At 39.5% G+C, this 15,989-nt stretch overlaps 1 protein-coding gene across 1 annotated transcript in view; it reads left to right on the forward strand.

Annotated features, from left to right (window-relative positions):
- The window catches only part of GLI3 (GLI family zinc finger 3), a 207,594-nt gene that overhangs the window by 9,067 nt on the left and 182,538 nt on the right, over window positions 1-15,989 (forward strand). The window contains exon 2 of the mRNA XM_027675835.1: window positions 5,683-5,845. Coding sequence (XP_027531636.1) covers window positions 5,722-5,845 — 124 coding nt within the window. The 5' untranslated portion in view covers window positions 5,683-5,721. The remainder of the gene's footprint in view (window positions 1-5,682; window positions 5,846-15,989) is intronic.

Consider the following 15,989-nt stretch of genomic DNA (forward strand, 5'->3'; position numbering starts at 1 on the left):
TCTTTCTCTTTCTTTCTCTTTCTTTTTTCTCTTTTTCTTTCTTTCTCTTTCTTTCTCTTTCTTTCTCTTTCTTTCTCTTTCTTTCTCTTCTTAGCATTTTGAAACAGATTAAGAAGTATGCAATCAGCAACTAGTGCATTTATAGATCATGCATGTAATTTTTCCCCTCAGCTTCTTGGTTGTTGGTTGTGGTTTTATAAGTAGTGGATAAAACACTATTTGTGCTCTTTATATTGGTCTTAGTCTTACTGTGACCAGTTGTCTCAACAGGGAAGAACCTGAACAAAATTTTCCCAGGAGTAGTTAATGGGAGTTGCAGAATTCTGGTTTAGCTTACAAAGAATTGGGAAAGGATAAAACTATTTTAAAAATATATGGTATTTAGGTTAGTTCCTACAGCTATGGCAAAAATGGTGTGATATACCAAGAGGTTAATTTTACAACTGGAAGATATTTCTTAAAATGTCTGAGCACTCGTGCATTTTTCAGCAAGTACTGTCAGGGGTTACTGTGTTAGTGCAGCTTTGCCAGCAGATTTAATAGAAAGCAATGCTGAAATCTAGGAGGGTTTTGGAAGTTAAATGTACCTGAATCAAACCGGTATAAATCAGTGTGAAATAGCTCCTGTATAATAAATTGTCTCATGTAAATTTTGCATTTGAATGTATCTGAATAAGATGCATTTTTTTTATCTTTAAATAATCCCAAGGAATGGTGTAACCCATGTTGATAAATTTGATAAAGAGTCCTTTATGGTTGAGAGAGACTGTAATTTCCTGATTGTTCTTCATGCCTCCCCTTGTGTTTTTCACTTTCATACAGTTGTGCTGTTCAAGATGCATTGTATTCCCAAAGACTGCTTCCAGTAGTGTGGATCAAAGAAGTACCTATGAACACCCTAACTACCCAGAGTCATTTCTGAAAAATTAAACATGCTATGTTTGCTTGCACACTGATTGGGGCACTCTGGTTGCTGATAGCAATCAGTATGAACTTCCCTACTGCTGATGTAATGATGATGAATGCTGTGACACTGCTATTTCAGACAGCTCTTCTCAGTGGATGCAAAACACTTGTTAATGAATTGAATACAACTACAGCAGCATCAAGTAAAACAGGGAAAGGATTTACTTGGGTTTTGTTTGGTGGTTTTGTTTTTTTTTAACCCAGCGCATTAAAAGATACCCCTTAAAAATTAAAAATAAATGAAATAAATGCAGAATGTTTAAGTTTACAAGAAACATAAACCAGTCTAACATGCAAATTGAGAATTTTAGATGCTTGCACTTCAGCACTTAGACCGAAGCACGTAGTGTTGTTGAAGTCAGTGAGCCTATTCCTATGAATAAAGATTACATGGACTGGTCTTTACAACTAATGTATGCAATATAAATAAAATGATTTAATAAGTAGTTCAGAGAGAAGAAGGAGCACAGAGCTGAAGATTTCTTGAAAACTCGAAATCTATGTTCAGGAAGGGTCATGTTTCCTGCTCTTCCTGGCACTGGGCTGCACCAGTGGTTTTGGTTAGTTTGCACTGAAAGAAAATGAACAAAAAGATGTTTTTTTTTCTCCCTAGTATATTAATATGATTATTTTTACTACTGTAAGGCACAGTTTTATAACCAACATACATAAGGATTGGAAGTTAAATAATTTCAAGTTGCTTGAAAGAATTCTTCTTTTTGAAACAAGTTTCCAACATATTGTCATTTGTCGACACTTCTTTTAAAAGAGACAGTTTTCCTCATTCCAGTTCATTCCAGTAGCTTGTTCCTAAAATTCCTCCAATATAATATGCAGTTGGTGAAGGTTTACATTTATGTTTTAAAAAGAAGAGACACACCTGCAGGTTGCTGTTTTGAGAGGGATCAGGTTTAAAATGGGGATCTGGAATTAATTATGCAGTGGGTTCAGGCTTTAGGGGAATTTCAGTAGGTTCCAGCATGGTTGAATGGGAAAAAGCCATGAATGTTTGCTTTCAGGAAGGAATGTTTATCCCTCTATTTACCTATGAAAGTTCATGCTTTTCCCCATATATTGTTATAGTATTTTCTTGCCACTCATATGCACATGGAGATGCTGGATAGCCAGTGGAACTAGCTTTCAGGTTTTTTGAAAGTGGAGCTTGCTGCAGAACAGATACAGATTGTCTCAGGCTTGGGGGTAGGAACAGGGAAGTCACTGACCCACATGCTGTAGAGAGCCATGTACACCCTAACATAAACCACTTTATATTTTAATGTGGATACAATGTCAGGCTGTCTGCTTTTTAGAATGCTTTTTGATAGGGGTTAACAACAAGTGGAAAGACATCTTTACATTGTACTGGGCATTTTCTCTTTTTTGGTGAACTGTAATTCCCACATCTCAGCACAATTTCTGAGAGAAAATAAAAGTCACAGCCAAAATTAAGGAGAATGATTGTAGAAGATGTGCATGTCTGGTGTGTGTTTTCAACTTGGTCTTAAGGAAAACAAAGATTTGGGGGCACCATATTGATTTTCAGTTGACTGCTTCCCTATTGGCAAAACATACCAAACCACATACATCTAATTGTTAGTCCTGCCAGCTCTCCTGGCTTTCCTTACTTTCCCCACCATGTAGTTGATACAGCACTGGAGTGTAGCTGGATCTGCAGGAATTCTTGCAGGGGACCATGCCCCATGTGTGTGGGTTGGGAGCAGAGGAAGGAAGACACAAGAGGAAAGACCTGCAGTGCTGGGGCCATTGGCTTGTGGTGCACAGTGTAGAGCTGAGTAAGAAAGTTTACTCCGGCAGTGTTCCCTCTTCCCTGCTGACATGAATAAAAGCAGCTTTCTGGATGTAAACTAAGCAGACATGAAACAGAACAGGTACCAAGAGCACATGTTTATATCAGTTCTTGGCCAATTTTGCAATTTCTGTCCAGAAATTTAAGTGCTACTTAGGCCTCTGTTCTGTATCTTTTTCTGCAGTAGATAGCATAAAAAAGTGATAGAGAGTGATGGGAAATGTGGAATTATGTCTGCTAGTCTTTCGTCCATTAAAGAAGATGACCCTAAAGCACCAGAAAAATCTCATTGGTAGTCTGTTAGGGAAAGAAAAAAAGTAACCAAGAGAATGGATGATGCCAGTTTGAGCATGCTCTTGAATTGCAGATGACCCAATGATGCTTTTTAGGAGATTAAGGTTTTCTTCAGTACCTTCATCTCCTTCCTTTACTGAGCGGTGGTTGGATCAGTTTGTAATCCTGCCATGGTGGAGAGGGAAAGGAAGTAGAGATAAGTGGGGGCTCCTTGCACATATCTGCACAGACATCTGTGTGGCAGGAGGCAGTGGAACCTCTGTAGATACCTGTCATCAAAAGTTTTTGTGGTCTTTGCCCAAATGTTTCATGCCACTCCACTGGCTTTGTGGAGGCAGAGTATGTGGCTTTTTCCTTTCTAGTTGTGTAGGGAGTATAATTGTTTCTTTTCATGACTTTAAACCAAAAGAAACACGCTTGTGAACCAAGAACCAAAGTGGGAGACAAGTTCTGCAGCTTCCTCTTCAAATTTTTCAAAGTCACTCTCTTTCATGTAAATGAATATGCCACCTGAATAGCAGTCTTGGCCCTTAGGAGGCAAAACAGAAGAAAAATAACCACAACTGAAGATGTATAGCTTTTTAAATTCCTTCTGAGACAGCATAGAAAGTTATTCTTTTTAAAGAATGTTAAATAACTCAAAGGGGGTTATTCAGAGGATAGGAGCGTATTGAAGGATTCACTCATGCAGTGGCTGGAGGATGGGTATAGGCAGATTTGGGTGTTTATGTGGCTAGGGCTGTACAGAGAAAACAAGCAGGTTCTTTTCATGTGTGAACAGCTTGGCAGAAATGCAAGGGACTGAAAAGCAAGCTATGCATGATAACTGACCAAAGCTGTGGATGCTCTTGCATGAGGTGTGCAAGGGGAAAAGGGGAGGAAGCATATGAGAAATTTGAAAAGGTACTGTTTACAAAGCTTGTGTGAGATCTCTCCTCAAGGCGATTTGTGCATTGCTGGGTAAAAATGAGGGCTGTTGCAAGTTGAGTATTGTTAGTTCTCTCCTGCTCCCTGACATTCCCCTTAGTTCTGGTAGGAAGTTGTTTCGCAGATCACAATAATATTTACAGCACTTTCACAGATAGATCTTGCAAGTGGTTTTAGAAGTACTCTGCTATGGCAGGCAGAGCTTTGTTATTTCTCTTTTTAGCAAGCAAGAAACCCAAGGGAAGAAAAATGCCTTGCCAAAGCTTAGACAGTAGGTCAGTGGCATAGAGTCTCTGATATCTAGCCCAGATCCCTGGCTGTGCTGACTAGCTAAATAATGATTCATTTAGTGATTGGGCTCTTCTTTGATCCCTACTATATAACAATGAAGCTTTGGAGTGTTTTATTGTACTATTAAAAAGAACTCCTACTAGGAAGGTGGGAAGGGGAAGGTTTACTAGACAGTGATGAATTGGCTTTGTAACCCCTTTTTTTTGTTTTGTTTTGTTTTTGTTTTGTTTTGGTTTGGGTTTTTTTTGATTGATTTGGTTTTGTTTCTTGTTTTTGTTTTTTTTTTTTTTTATTTTGACTGCCAGAATTGAGGAAACAGGTTCGTAATGTAATTACACTTCATTATACTTTGTGGCTTTTTTTGAAGCCTTTCTTTTTTATTTTATTCTAGAACAGTGTGACTTCCTTCTATTTCAGACCTGTTTTGCTAATGACTGCAGTGCTGCTCAGAGCAGAAAATACTCTCTTTATTATTATTTTTTGTTGTTGTTGCATGGATTCATGTTCAAACTACCAAAGTACTGTTTCTGCTGAATATTGATTTGTGTAAAGCTTAATTGGACAGACAGGTGTGCATCAAGTTAAGTTGCAGACCAGTGCTTGGAAATGCTGGTCTTCACAGCCCAAGATCCCTGCAGTCTTGGTGCCTGACGTGCCTGCACTGGTGCACAAGCACTGATACCCTTTTGGAAGCCTGTAGGCTTCTTAGGTTTATATTTGGAATGTAAAAGATCTGAGAATAAGGAGAAATGGCCAGGAAAGGCAAAATAACCAGACACACATCTCTATAGAACTTTCCACTTCCAGTGTTTTCATGCAAAAGAAAGCGATCTCATTATGTGCCACCAGCAATAATATTTGCCTTTCCCTGTGGTTTTCAGGGTGTTGCTCCAATGCACTTTTGTTTGAGTTAGATTTCTGAACAAACAAAGTGAGAGATATTTACACAAGTAAGACAAGGTGTAGAGATAGATGGGATAATTCCCACTGCAGTGGGGTATCATGAAAGCTGAAATTTAAATATTTGGCTTCTAGAGTCAACACGAAGATCTGTCTTGATTTTTTTGTTCATTGTTCCAAGGTGCTCTGGACGTAAGAGAAAAATACCATCAAAATCCTACAGGATTGAAAAAAATGGACCTACCCATCAAGCAGGCAGCATAGTGGTTTTTCATGATGATTCTATTTAAAAGCAAACATGCTTATTTTTGGTGTTAGTGTTTCTTTAAGTTCCTCAGGAATTCATGCATGCAAACATAATTTGATGAGCATACAGAAACGGCCTGTGAACTGGTAATTCAGTTGTGCTGCAGGCTCTTCTTCAGGTGAGAGGTGTGAAAAGTTTTGGGCTAAGATTTGGAACAGTCTTTAAAGTTTATGACTCTTGTTTCATTCAGGTATTAGTGCAAGGAGAGCTGAAGTAATGAGAAGTCATCATGGAGGCGCAGTCCCATAGCTCTACCACTGCGGAGAAGAAAAAAGTGGAGAATTCCATTGTGAAATGCTCCAGTCGAACAGATGTCAGTGAGAAAGCTGTTGCCTCCAGCACAACTTCCAATGGTGAGTAACAGCAGGGATTTACTAGCAGCCAAACCTACAGTAATTTTATGTTCACTGCATTCCTTGTGAATTGAGCATTTGCACCTGGATCAGTGTTTGTTTTAAAGAAAGGCTAAAGAAAACGAGCAAGGAGGGGGGTGTGGTGGAAAGTGGTAGGATACAATAAGGCCATTTTTGGCATCAGGCATAGTCTTTTTCTTCCAGATGTTCTAATTTGAGATGTAAATGTGCTAAGTTATTTATTATAGGAAGTTCCTGTTTTTGGTGTTTTGGAAATTGTCTAGATTAGCCCGGCAGGTCTTGCAAGTGCTTTGTATTTGGCCATTGAAATATCTTACACTAGTTACATAATTAGTTAATACTAAAGAGACAGAAGTAGCTCTGTCAAAATTAATGGCAAAGGTCTTTTTTTCCTCTTCTTTTACAAATAAACTTGCTTCTTGCAAAGGGCAGCCCCCCCCTCCCCAAAGTTCCTTAATGGCCAGGAACAAAACCTCAAGCTAGGAGCATATTCTCCTGTGAATTCATTTCAAAGTTGTGAATGTACAGCTTGTAGATTTGCAAAACTGGAGTAGTTTTCTTAATCCTCCCCAGAGATTACCTCACTTGACAATTTTACATATTCCCTGCCCCTCCTGAGAATGTGTAATCCCAGCCCTAGCCCTTTCATTGTTCAGTGTAAGAGGGCTGAGTGTATTGTTTCCTATTAGTGTAAAACTCCCTTTGCATTAGGAAAGAAAATTGCTTGAAAAGGTGTGGGCAGAGTTTTGACCTGTGTATTTTGGATAGGTGAAGATTAACTGCTGGTTTTTTGCAAATCAGTTTAGCAATGGCCAAAAACAGAAGATACCTTTCTGTATATTTTGTACTCAGTGTATTCCTGGCAAAACATTTTCTGTTCATGCTTTCTGCTGTTCATGCTCACTCATCTGGGCTTGTGGTCCAGGTCAGATTCTTACTTTGATATCTTGAATAAAGGTTTCTGCTTTCTCAGAGAAACAGACTACAGCAGAAAATACATGAGTCCTACATCCATACTAGAGGGGAATCTTTGTGGGTCAGTAAAAATTAGATGGCACATGTCCCAGTATCCTTCTGTGTGACTACAGATTAAAAGCAAACTCATCACCTGCTGACCTACTAGTTGGAGTTGATCCCCACAAGGGTATAGAAACTCTTGAGGAGCTATGGAAAAAGTTGCATCAGTTTTCTAAGGCATATGAAATTAGATCCTCAGCTGGTGTAAGTCAGCACAGATCCGTTGCTGTTCATGGAATTACAGTGGTTCACATTAGCTGTAAAGCTCCCCATTGTTTTTTGGGGTATTTTTGATAAAAAGATTTTCCACATTGGCCCAACTTTTCATACAGATGCACACTTGAACACGTATGCATATTCTTTGATGTGTCAGAGGTTTGTACTCAAACTCAGTATTGGCACATATCTCTGACTGTTTGGGCTAGTTTGAATGTTATCGTTAAACATTTGGATTTAGGCGCTAAAGTTAGCCTAATTCTGACACTGATTTACTCTGTGGTCAAATATTTTTCTCTCTGTAACTGTAGTATTAGTTCTTAACTACCTGCTTCACCTAGATGGAGTATTACTGCATGTCAGGGGCACCAAACTCCCAAGAGCTGGAAAGATTTTAAGTCTAATGAATGACTGCAAAGTTTTGTCACTGGAATTGTCTCCGATTAATGGAATAAGATGCTAATGTAGTACACATCCTGGGGCCTGAGGCTGCTATTTGTTAAGGTAATGACAGTTAACTTTGTTTTCAGTAGGTAAGTGTTGGTCTTGTTAGTCTTCATATTTAGGTAAATCGCCAGGATCTCCAAGGTTTGGGTTTCTAATCTACCTTCATGTATAACAGAATAAACGACTTTCCAGAGATGCAAGGTTGGGCTTCAAAGGGATAAAAAATTCGATTCCTTCTTGGATTTGAAAAATTTCCTCTTAGTGTAGAGGCTCCATGGAGCATGTACCAAAACAAATACTAATACCAGAACTTTAGGAACTTAAACATGAGTTTTACTGTTGCAATGTTTTAAAAGTTTTGCTTTTTGCAGATGTGATTGTCATGATAATGAATTTCAGTTACAAGGACAATTTGCATGAAAGCTGGAGCTTGCATTACATTTGCATCTTTTGTTCTTTAATGCTGGAATAAGTATTACTACAGGAACATCTTCAGTTGGTATAAGACTCCACTCCTACAAAAAGCAGCTTTTGTCGATTCAGTGCCTCTTTTTTGCAAGGCTGTGGTAGTGTTAAATGTTGTGATTTGTATGTGAATAGTCTGTTTAACAAGGTAAGGCACCCTTAAAAATAACAAAAGGACAGAATGATCCTTGCTGTTCTTGTCAGAAGACTGATGTCATTGCAGAGCAAAATCTGCCTATCATACCGATGTCACCTCATAATCATGTCTAATATCAGTGCCTCTGTCCTTCTGGACAACTCATGAATTAATGAAGTTTGCAGGGTAACATGTACTTGAGTGACAAGTCTGAGGTGTGATGTACAGACTAGTATTTTCTCAGCAGCTCTGCTATCTTCTGAAGGAGTGAGAACTTAGATCATAAACAGATTGAAAGCTGCTAGTTATGGTTTTTATGCAAAGCTTACACTCATGAAGAAACAAAGAAAATACTACTATTTCAAAGCTCCCAGAAGTGAGTAACGCACCCAGTAGAAGGATCTATGTTAAAATCGCTATTGAGTGTGGAAAACTTTTAAATCATATGATGTGTGGACTGTTTATTGAAGAGCCTGGTGTTAACCTAGGTGCAAGGGAAAGAAAGTGAGAAAGGTGATCTGGAAGGGGAGCAGTGCAGTTTCTGAGGCTCAGATTTGAGGGTGCCCTTTGGAAGGTACCAGCTGCTCTGTAACAGGCATGGGCCACAGTTTACGTGTTGGCCACTTCTGAGTTCCTGTCACACTACTTAACACCAAAAAGATTTCTGCTACACTCACCTAACTACAAACTCTGACTGTGTTGCTGAGATGCTAGCAATGTGCTAGATATGGGCCTGCCAGCATTTCCATTATAAACCCCTAATTTCAGGGATTTATAACTGAGCCAATAAAGTGTGCTCCAGGACAAAATATGTGGGGAAGGTCTTAATACTGGAGCAAATTAAAACTTCTTTTAAAAAACAACGATCAAAAAAGTAAAAAAACCCCAAATATAATTTGAAATAACTAAGAAAAAACTTTGGTGCCCTTTGATACCCAGTGGGACCACTTTTGCTTTGTTTTGAATTAAGTTTTGCAAGCTTTTGATTTTTTCTTCTTTGTGTTTAATTTTGTATGTCTTGACCAAACCGGATTCAGTTTGATAGTATACATTTCTTTGCAAATTGTTCCTTTTACTGCTTTGTTTGACTGATATATTTACTGGTAAGCTAATACTCAGGGAGACAAAAACTGCTAAAGAAAGCTGCTAATGGAGATGTTAATTCACAAAAGGCTGTGTGAATAAAAAGTTTGTGCTAGGGTATAAAGTCAGCTTACTTTTGGGTATCGTGGGTCTAGATAGTCTCAGACTGATCTGCTTTGGCAAGGTTATAACAAAGACAAATAGTATTTGTGTCATGACTGTGTCACCGGTATTACATTGGAGTAACGAGGCCAGTGTCCTGGACCATCTTGCTACCGCAGTTGTCAGGTCTTGTCTTCTCACGTGCGCATCTGTGCCACTTTTCTGGAGACAAAGCAGTAAAGTTGCTGCGTGCACACACACGTTTCTATGAAGTTGCAAAGAATGGCTTTCTGAAAAGTAGTGCCCATCGATAAAATCATTTACAGTAGTTCTGTACTCCCCTTGGAGAGCCTTTCCCTGATGTTGCAGGTCATGAAACCTGCCTTGTTAGACCTCCACTGGATAGTACAGTACCTCCTGTAATTTCAAGTAATTCGAGAATTAAAAAGAAATCTTCAGGTGAATTCTGTAAACGTTGCAGGAGTCCGCACAGTGACTTGCCTTGCTGAATCGCGATGAATGCCGACACGAAGGCTTGTTCTCGGCCGCTCCTCCGTGCTGCTCTGCCGGCGAGGGCGAGCAGCGTGCCCGCTCCCCGGCTCCCGTGTCCCGCAGCCTGGCACACGAGCTGTGGCTGAGACCAGCAGCACGCCAAGCCCATGTGTCAGGCTGAGCGCTGCAGTGCTGGAGCAGCCAACTCCACTCGCTGCCCTGCCGGTGCAGCCGTGCTGCCCGCGCTGGGGCGGTGCCCTCCCGCACCCGGCACGGGGAGTCACAGCCTTCCCATCCCAGCCCTGCAGTCCGGTCGTGAACTCCAGTCCAGCCAACTTGAGTGAATGCCTTGCGTTAGCCACGGGACTAGCTCTGTTTGCCCTAATAATATGGCTGTTTGCATGCTCACAATCAAGCAGTAGCTTTAATGATGTACCAGGCAGGCTGCTTTAACTCTGTGCTCTGCTTTGTAGGTGAATCAGATTTATTGATAGAGTACTTCCTAAGAGGCGTTGACCAAAAAAAGCCATGCTAACCTAACACAGCCCTCAGCTCAATGCCATTTGGTTTTTTTTCACTTAATCTGTACCATGGATATAATTAATTTTTTGCTTTATTTCTAAAAAGTACAGGGAATGTCTGTGAGGACTGAATGAATACTTTTACAAGGCAAAGCTGCACTTCACAGCATTGCTTGGAGAACATGAGGAAATTGTAATGCTGTGTTCAACCCTGATTTATTTACTGTTTGGCTTGTGAATTTTGTTGGTAACTAAAATGCTGTCCACTTTTGGACATTTTGGCTCTAAACTGATGTTTTTAATGTTGCATTAAAACAATGCAGTTATTGTATAGGAACTCCTTCAATATCTGACAGGCAAGCACTTATTTTCAGTTTGATGTGTTTTGTCTGGTTTTTGACCCATGAGCTTGTTCCAGTGTAATCTGATATTTCTTATTAACCTACTACTCTGCCTTAAAAAAAGCTAATTATAAACGTATGTAGGTTGTGGACTTGACTACCTTTATCAGAATCAGATAGTTATTGAGAACATACTTTAAAGTGATAGAAAGCAGAAATTATTATCTTAATGATGATGTAACTTAAAACCAAACTTGATAGATGAATAAATGAGAGGAAGTTCATGCGTCCACTTTGATTATTTCAGAAGAGCCAGCTTCATCGAGGTCTCCTTTTTATTTTTTTTTCCTTCTTCCTAGTAGTTTTAGGGTTTACTGAGGGAAGCAGTCTGCAACCCCACAAGAATCACTTTTCCTGTTCAGACTTTTATTTGGTTACTTATCCTGCTGCTTGCTTTCAAGCCTCACCATAAAATAGGTGTTAATCATAATACCCATTCTTGGCCCCCTCGTTGGACTGATGTGCTCAGGGTCGTGTTGAGAGGTCAGGGTTCAAAAGAGGTTGTTAGGTATCAAAAAACATTGCCTGTACTATTTTAGTGACTAGTAAATTGAGTGCTGAATTGATTATTTGAGACCTGATTCTACAAAGTGATCAGGAGATGCCATCCTCTTGCCCTGAAATCAAAGGGGATGGAGGGGCCCTCTTCACTTCTCATTTTCAGGCCAAGGAGTAAACATCCTGTAGTATTAGATACTGGAAATGATGACTTCAATGTACATGTTTTTCTGAGGGTTTTGTTTTTCAGCAAGAGAAATACTGCAGGTAATTCCTATCTGTAAGTGGTACACAGCAGCATGAAAGTTAAGGGTAGAATGGTCATGTGGTAGCCCAGAAAAATAAGGGCAAACACCTGAACCTGTAAGATTTTGTGTACCCTTCTGTTCTAATATTTGCAACCAGGTTGTAAGAGGATAAACTTAAAAGAAGGTACTTATCCTTGGGGAGAATAGAGTCCCCTGATGCTTGAAAATATTGAAAATGAAAGTATTGGAGGTTGTAATTAAGTGGAGACTGCATGTCTTGGCATATTGTAATCTGATGTGAGTAGCTGATTAAATACATATTCTTTTGGAGTAGTGCATCCATGGTCCTTTATGCTTACTAATAAAAATTCAGTCATCAAGTTATGGTTTATTGTAGACTGTAATAACTCATTCTGCCTGATATGATTTTCTAGTGTTGTTCCTCAGTGAACCAGCCCTACCCTTACCCCACTCTAAACCCAGTGATCTCTGCAAGTGCAGTACAGTATTGCTTCATTAATTCTGCTGAGATTTCCCTCATTTTTCCCCCCTTCTCTCCCCTCGCTGCAGTGGTTAATAGCATAAGGGATATTAAATGTCAATCCTCCTGTATCCCTTCGCAAGTTCCAGAAAGAGATGATTGAGTGGCTTATCCCTGCAATCACTGTAATCAGTAAGTAATGACTTAACATCCTGCTGGATAACACAAGGTGGAATCAGGAGAAAACATTAGTTAGCAGCAGAAGCTTGCCACCTGGACAAAGTGGATGTTAAATTTAGGAAATTATACACTGGGGAGTTTTTTTTTTCCTGAAAAACAAAAAAAAAGACCCAACCACAAAACACCCAAGCAACCATATTCCAATAGTACCTTGGTTTTGAAATAGAATAAGTAATAATAATAAAAAGGTTTAAAATGTTTTTCTGCAGTATGGCAACAGTACCATGCTCTGTGCTTTGAGGAGTCCGTTATCAGACCTCAAAAAGTTCAGCCATTGCAGCCCACAAGTACTAAGGAGGAGGAAGCAATCAGGAGGTTTGATTTTTAGAAGGAAGAAGGCTGCTGCCAGCTGAAGCTTCAGTGATATCTCACTGCTGTTAAGTATTGGTCTCAGGGGAAGATACCCTTAAAGAGAAAGGGCCTCCTAATGACCCTGCACTGCTGTGCCAGCCAGTGCCACCAAAGGGGGAGGGTGTATGGCAGCAGCACTGCTGCTTCAAGTGATGGCATCTTCCTCCCAGCTGCTGGCAATGGATGTCAACAAACACATGGGTGCCAGGTGGTTTGGGAGGGCTGGAAGGGCCCTTAATTAAAAAATTAAGACAGAAAACTCCTGGATTCTGAATCCCAAAAAAGAGAATCTGCAAGTGAAGGAGCTATGCCGAGCAGATCATCTTTCTAAAGTAAATAAAAAGAATTTTTAAAAATCCTTTTAATTGACTTAAAGCTAGGCAACCCCTCTGGCAGGCACAGAATTTGGCTTTACAATCTGAACTGTGTAAATTAAGGCAGTTGAAGTAATTAAATTACGTAACAGGTTTTCAAATGGCATTTGTCTTTTCCCTTCTAGATGTTTTCTATTTCATATCTGTCTTCAGTTAAAAGGAAATAATCAGGCATCAGTGTTGCCTTTGATTATATCCCTGCTCTGTATGTTTCTATTTACCTCCCCCCCTGCCCTTTCTTTTATTTGTTTTCCAGAGGAATCAAAACCTCAGCTTCTGCTTACATAGAAATTATTACTAAATACATATGCCAATAAGTAGGAGAAGTGAGCTAAGGGTACAGTGTGTGATTATGTAAAGAAGGTACCATATTAAAGCTACATTGTTTGTATATGCCATATGTCAGTGTTTTGGGGTTAGAGTGGAGGGGGGGGAGAAGCATTCTTCTGCCATCCCAGCTAAGAGGAAATGAGATGGATTTTTAGTGCTGTGTTATTATCTTATTTCCCATTAACAGCCTTTGCCTTTGATGTATACTGTAAGTGGTCACAATTTAATTTGCAGATTCTATTTTTGTTCATAAGGCTGGCAATTCAGAAAAAAAATTGCTTGTAAATGTGATCTGGACCTACTGATGAATGCATACTTTTAAGTGCAGATGCACTCTGGAAGAGAGATGTACATAGTAAATGTACTGGGTTTTGTGTAGCTGATTTTAAAATTTGGCTTTTAAGGCATTATGGGTCAGATTATCAAAAAGCACTGCCTGCAGTTAGCTGGAGTCTTGCTACACAGGAGCTATGTGTGCACATTCTTTGCACATGCCAACCACTTAAAATATGCTGGTTTCTATTCATTTAGTATGACTTTTCATGCATGTTCCACATGCAGCCAAGTGGAAACTTTAGTCTTACGCATGCAATAGCTTGAAAATGCACCCAGATGTCCCAAACTAAGGGGATTTTTTTGTTCTGCATAATAGAACAGGTTTGTACTGACGGAGTTTTTCCTAAGATGGGATAATAAATTGCTGAAACTGAAGTTAATATTGTAGCTCTCTCATGAGCTCTCTCTCTTGCTCTCTCTCTGTCCCTGTTGTGTGCTTGCCTTTCTCTTCTTTTCCAGTATAGGGATTCATACATAACAACAGAGGATTTTGTGTGGAAGAGTTCCTTCTGGGCCTGACCAATAGTGCTTTTTCCTCCTCCTGGTCTCTCTCTTTTCTTTCCTTCTTTTTCTTCTTTTTCTTCTCTCCCTTTTCCTTTCCTTTTCTTTTTTCTGTTTTTTTTTTCTTTTTTTCTTTTCTTTCTTTTAGTTTTCAGAAAGTTGAGTTCCATCCCAATTATTAAATCTTTGGAGACCATTCCCACATGGTTCCGTAAATGGTAGCTTCATCCTGAGTTCTTTCATCTCTTTTCCTGCTCTCCTGGCTTGACAGTTGAAAAGGTCTGACTGTGCCACACAATGGTTTGATTGGTTTCTCTAGGGGAGGCTTTACCCTGCCTCATCATTCGCCAGGCAGGTGGACCAGAAAGTCTCTTGATTCTTTTGTTGCCTCTCAAAGTCCGAGGTCTTTGACTGAATAAATCCTCCGTCATGGGATAATTTGCTAAAAGGAGACTGAAAGATGTGAGAGAAAAGCCTCACTACTTGGGTACTGAATTAATGAAATAACTGGGCCTTGGAGTTTGCAATTGAAAAATCACCAGGAATGCAATGGGTGGAGACAGGCTTCAGAATGCAAGCCCGTTGCTTTCCTGTAATAAACTATGAGAGCTTTAAATGATATTACTAAATACGCTGCTCGCCTGGCCGCCTCCAGTTATTTGCATTTGCAGCCCCGTTCGTTCGGTGGGGGAAGCCCGAGCAGAATAAAAGCCGTTTTGGTACAGCGCCTAGTTAGTCATTAGATTATTATGAGGGGCTGGAAAGAATTCCATATGACAGAACTAGGGTTGAGTTAACACAGAACGAAAAGTAATTTACAGATAGGCTGTCCTCAGCCATCTTCGTAGCCCCTGATAAGGTTTCATTTCAGAATGGATAGGCGACATTTCCACTTACGGGCCCATTCTGCGACACCTGTGATAACAGCTTCTGGATCCTAATTGAAATTGGTTTCAAAATGGATTTTCACTTTTCTCTGTCTGTGGAAAATATTGAATGGACTCAGAGCTGCCACAGAGAATCCCAGACCTTGGAAAATGGAGCAAGAAGCCAGGATCATCTTTCATAACTGTGTCGATGATATGACAGTTTTGTTATCTGTCTTATTAATGAAATCATTGATCACCTGATGAGGGAGATAATAAACTACATTTTTGCTGCTGTTCAGGAAGCTCAATTAGATTCTTTAAAAGTACAGATGGGGAAAAATCAAGCCAAAACAATGAAATTAATGTTTTTGTGTCTATTTTCAACTTTGCTTTTCTTGAAGATTTTTTAGATGGAAGAAATCTCCGAGACTGTAAAATGCTGACTGCATCTTGAGTTTATTGAAAGTAAAAAGGAAATAAGAAAAAGGAAACCTGATGCTCACATTAGGACTTACTGTTTTTTGTTTTTAACAAACTGCACTAAGTAAATAACACTTAAGTCCTAGTAAGTGCCATGGAAACTCAAATGAAAGGAGAAACAATGGAACTCAATTTTAGCTGAAGTGGGATTAGTGATACAAACTCCCTGAATGCTCTGAGGTGGACAAAGGCTGGTGCTAAATTTAGCGAATGCTTGCTGTGATGCTGGTTCTCCTGAAAATTATTTCTTCTCTAAAAATGGATGTCAGCCTCTATTCTTAAAGCCATTCCACTCAGGCATTCTGGAAAAATAAGTTCCTTTATATGTTTTTTGTTTGTTTTTTTTCTGTGTTATTGTACTAATGGACTTGAGAAGACTTTTAAATGCAAGCAAATGTAGTAAACTGCCTGCTTAGGATATGTGCAGGCTTCAAAAATAAAACCTGAAAGGATTTTGTGATGTGTTGTTTCCCTGACTGTTTTCTAATTATTGCAGAAAGAGACAAATCTGTTGTTTGTGCTTGGTTGCTCTGGA

Source organism: Neopelma chrysocephalum, unplaced genomic scaffold (genome assembly GCF_003984885.1).
Source record: "Neopelma chrysocephalum unplaced genomic scaffold, ASM398488v2 Primary Assembly neopelma1_26, whole genome shotgun sequence".
Taxonomy (NCBI): Eukaryota; Metazoa; Chordata; class Aves; order Passeriformes; family Pipridae; genus Neopelma; species Neopelma chrysocephalum.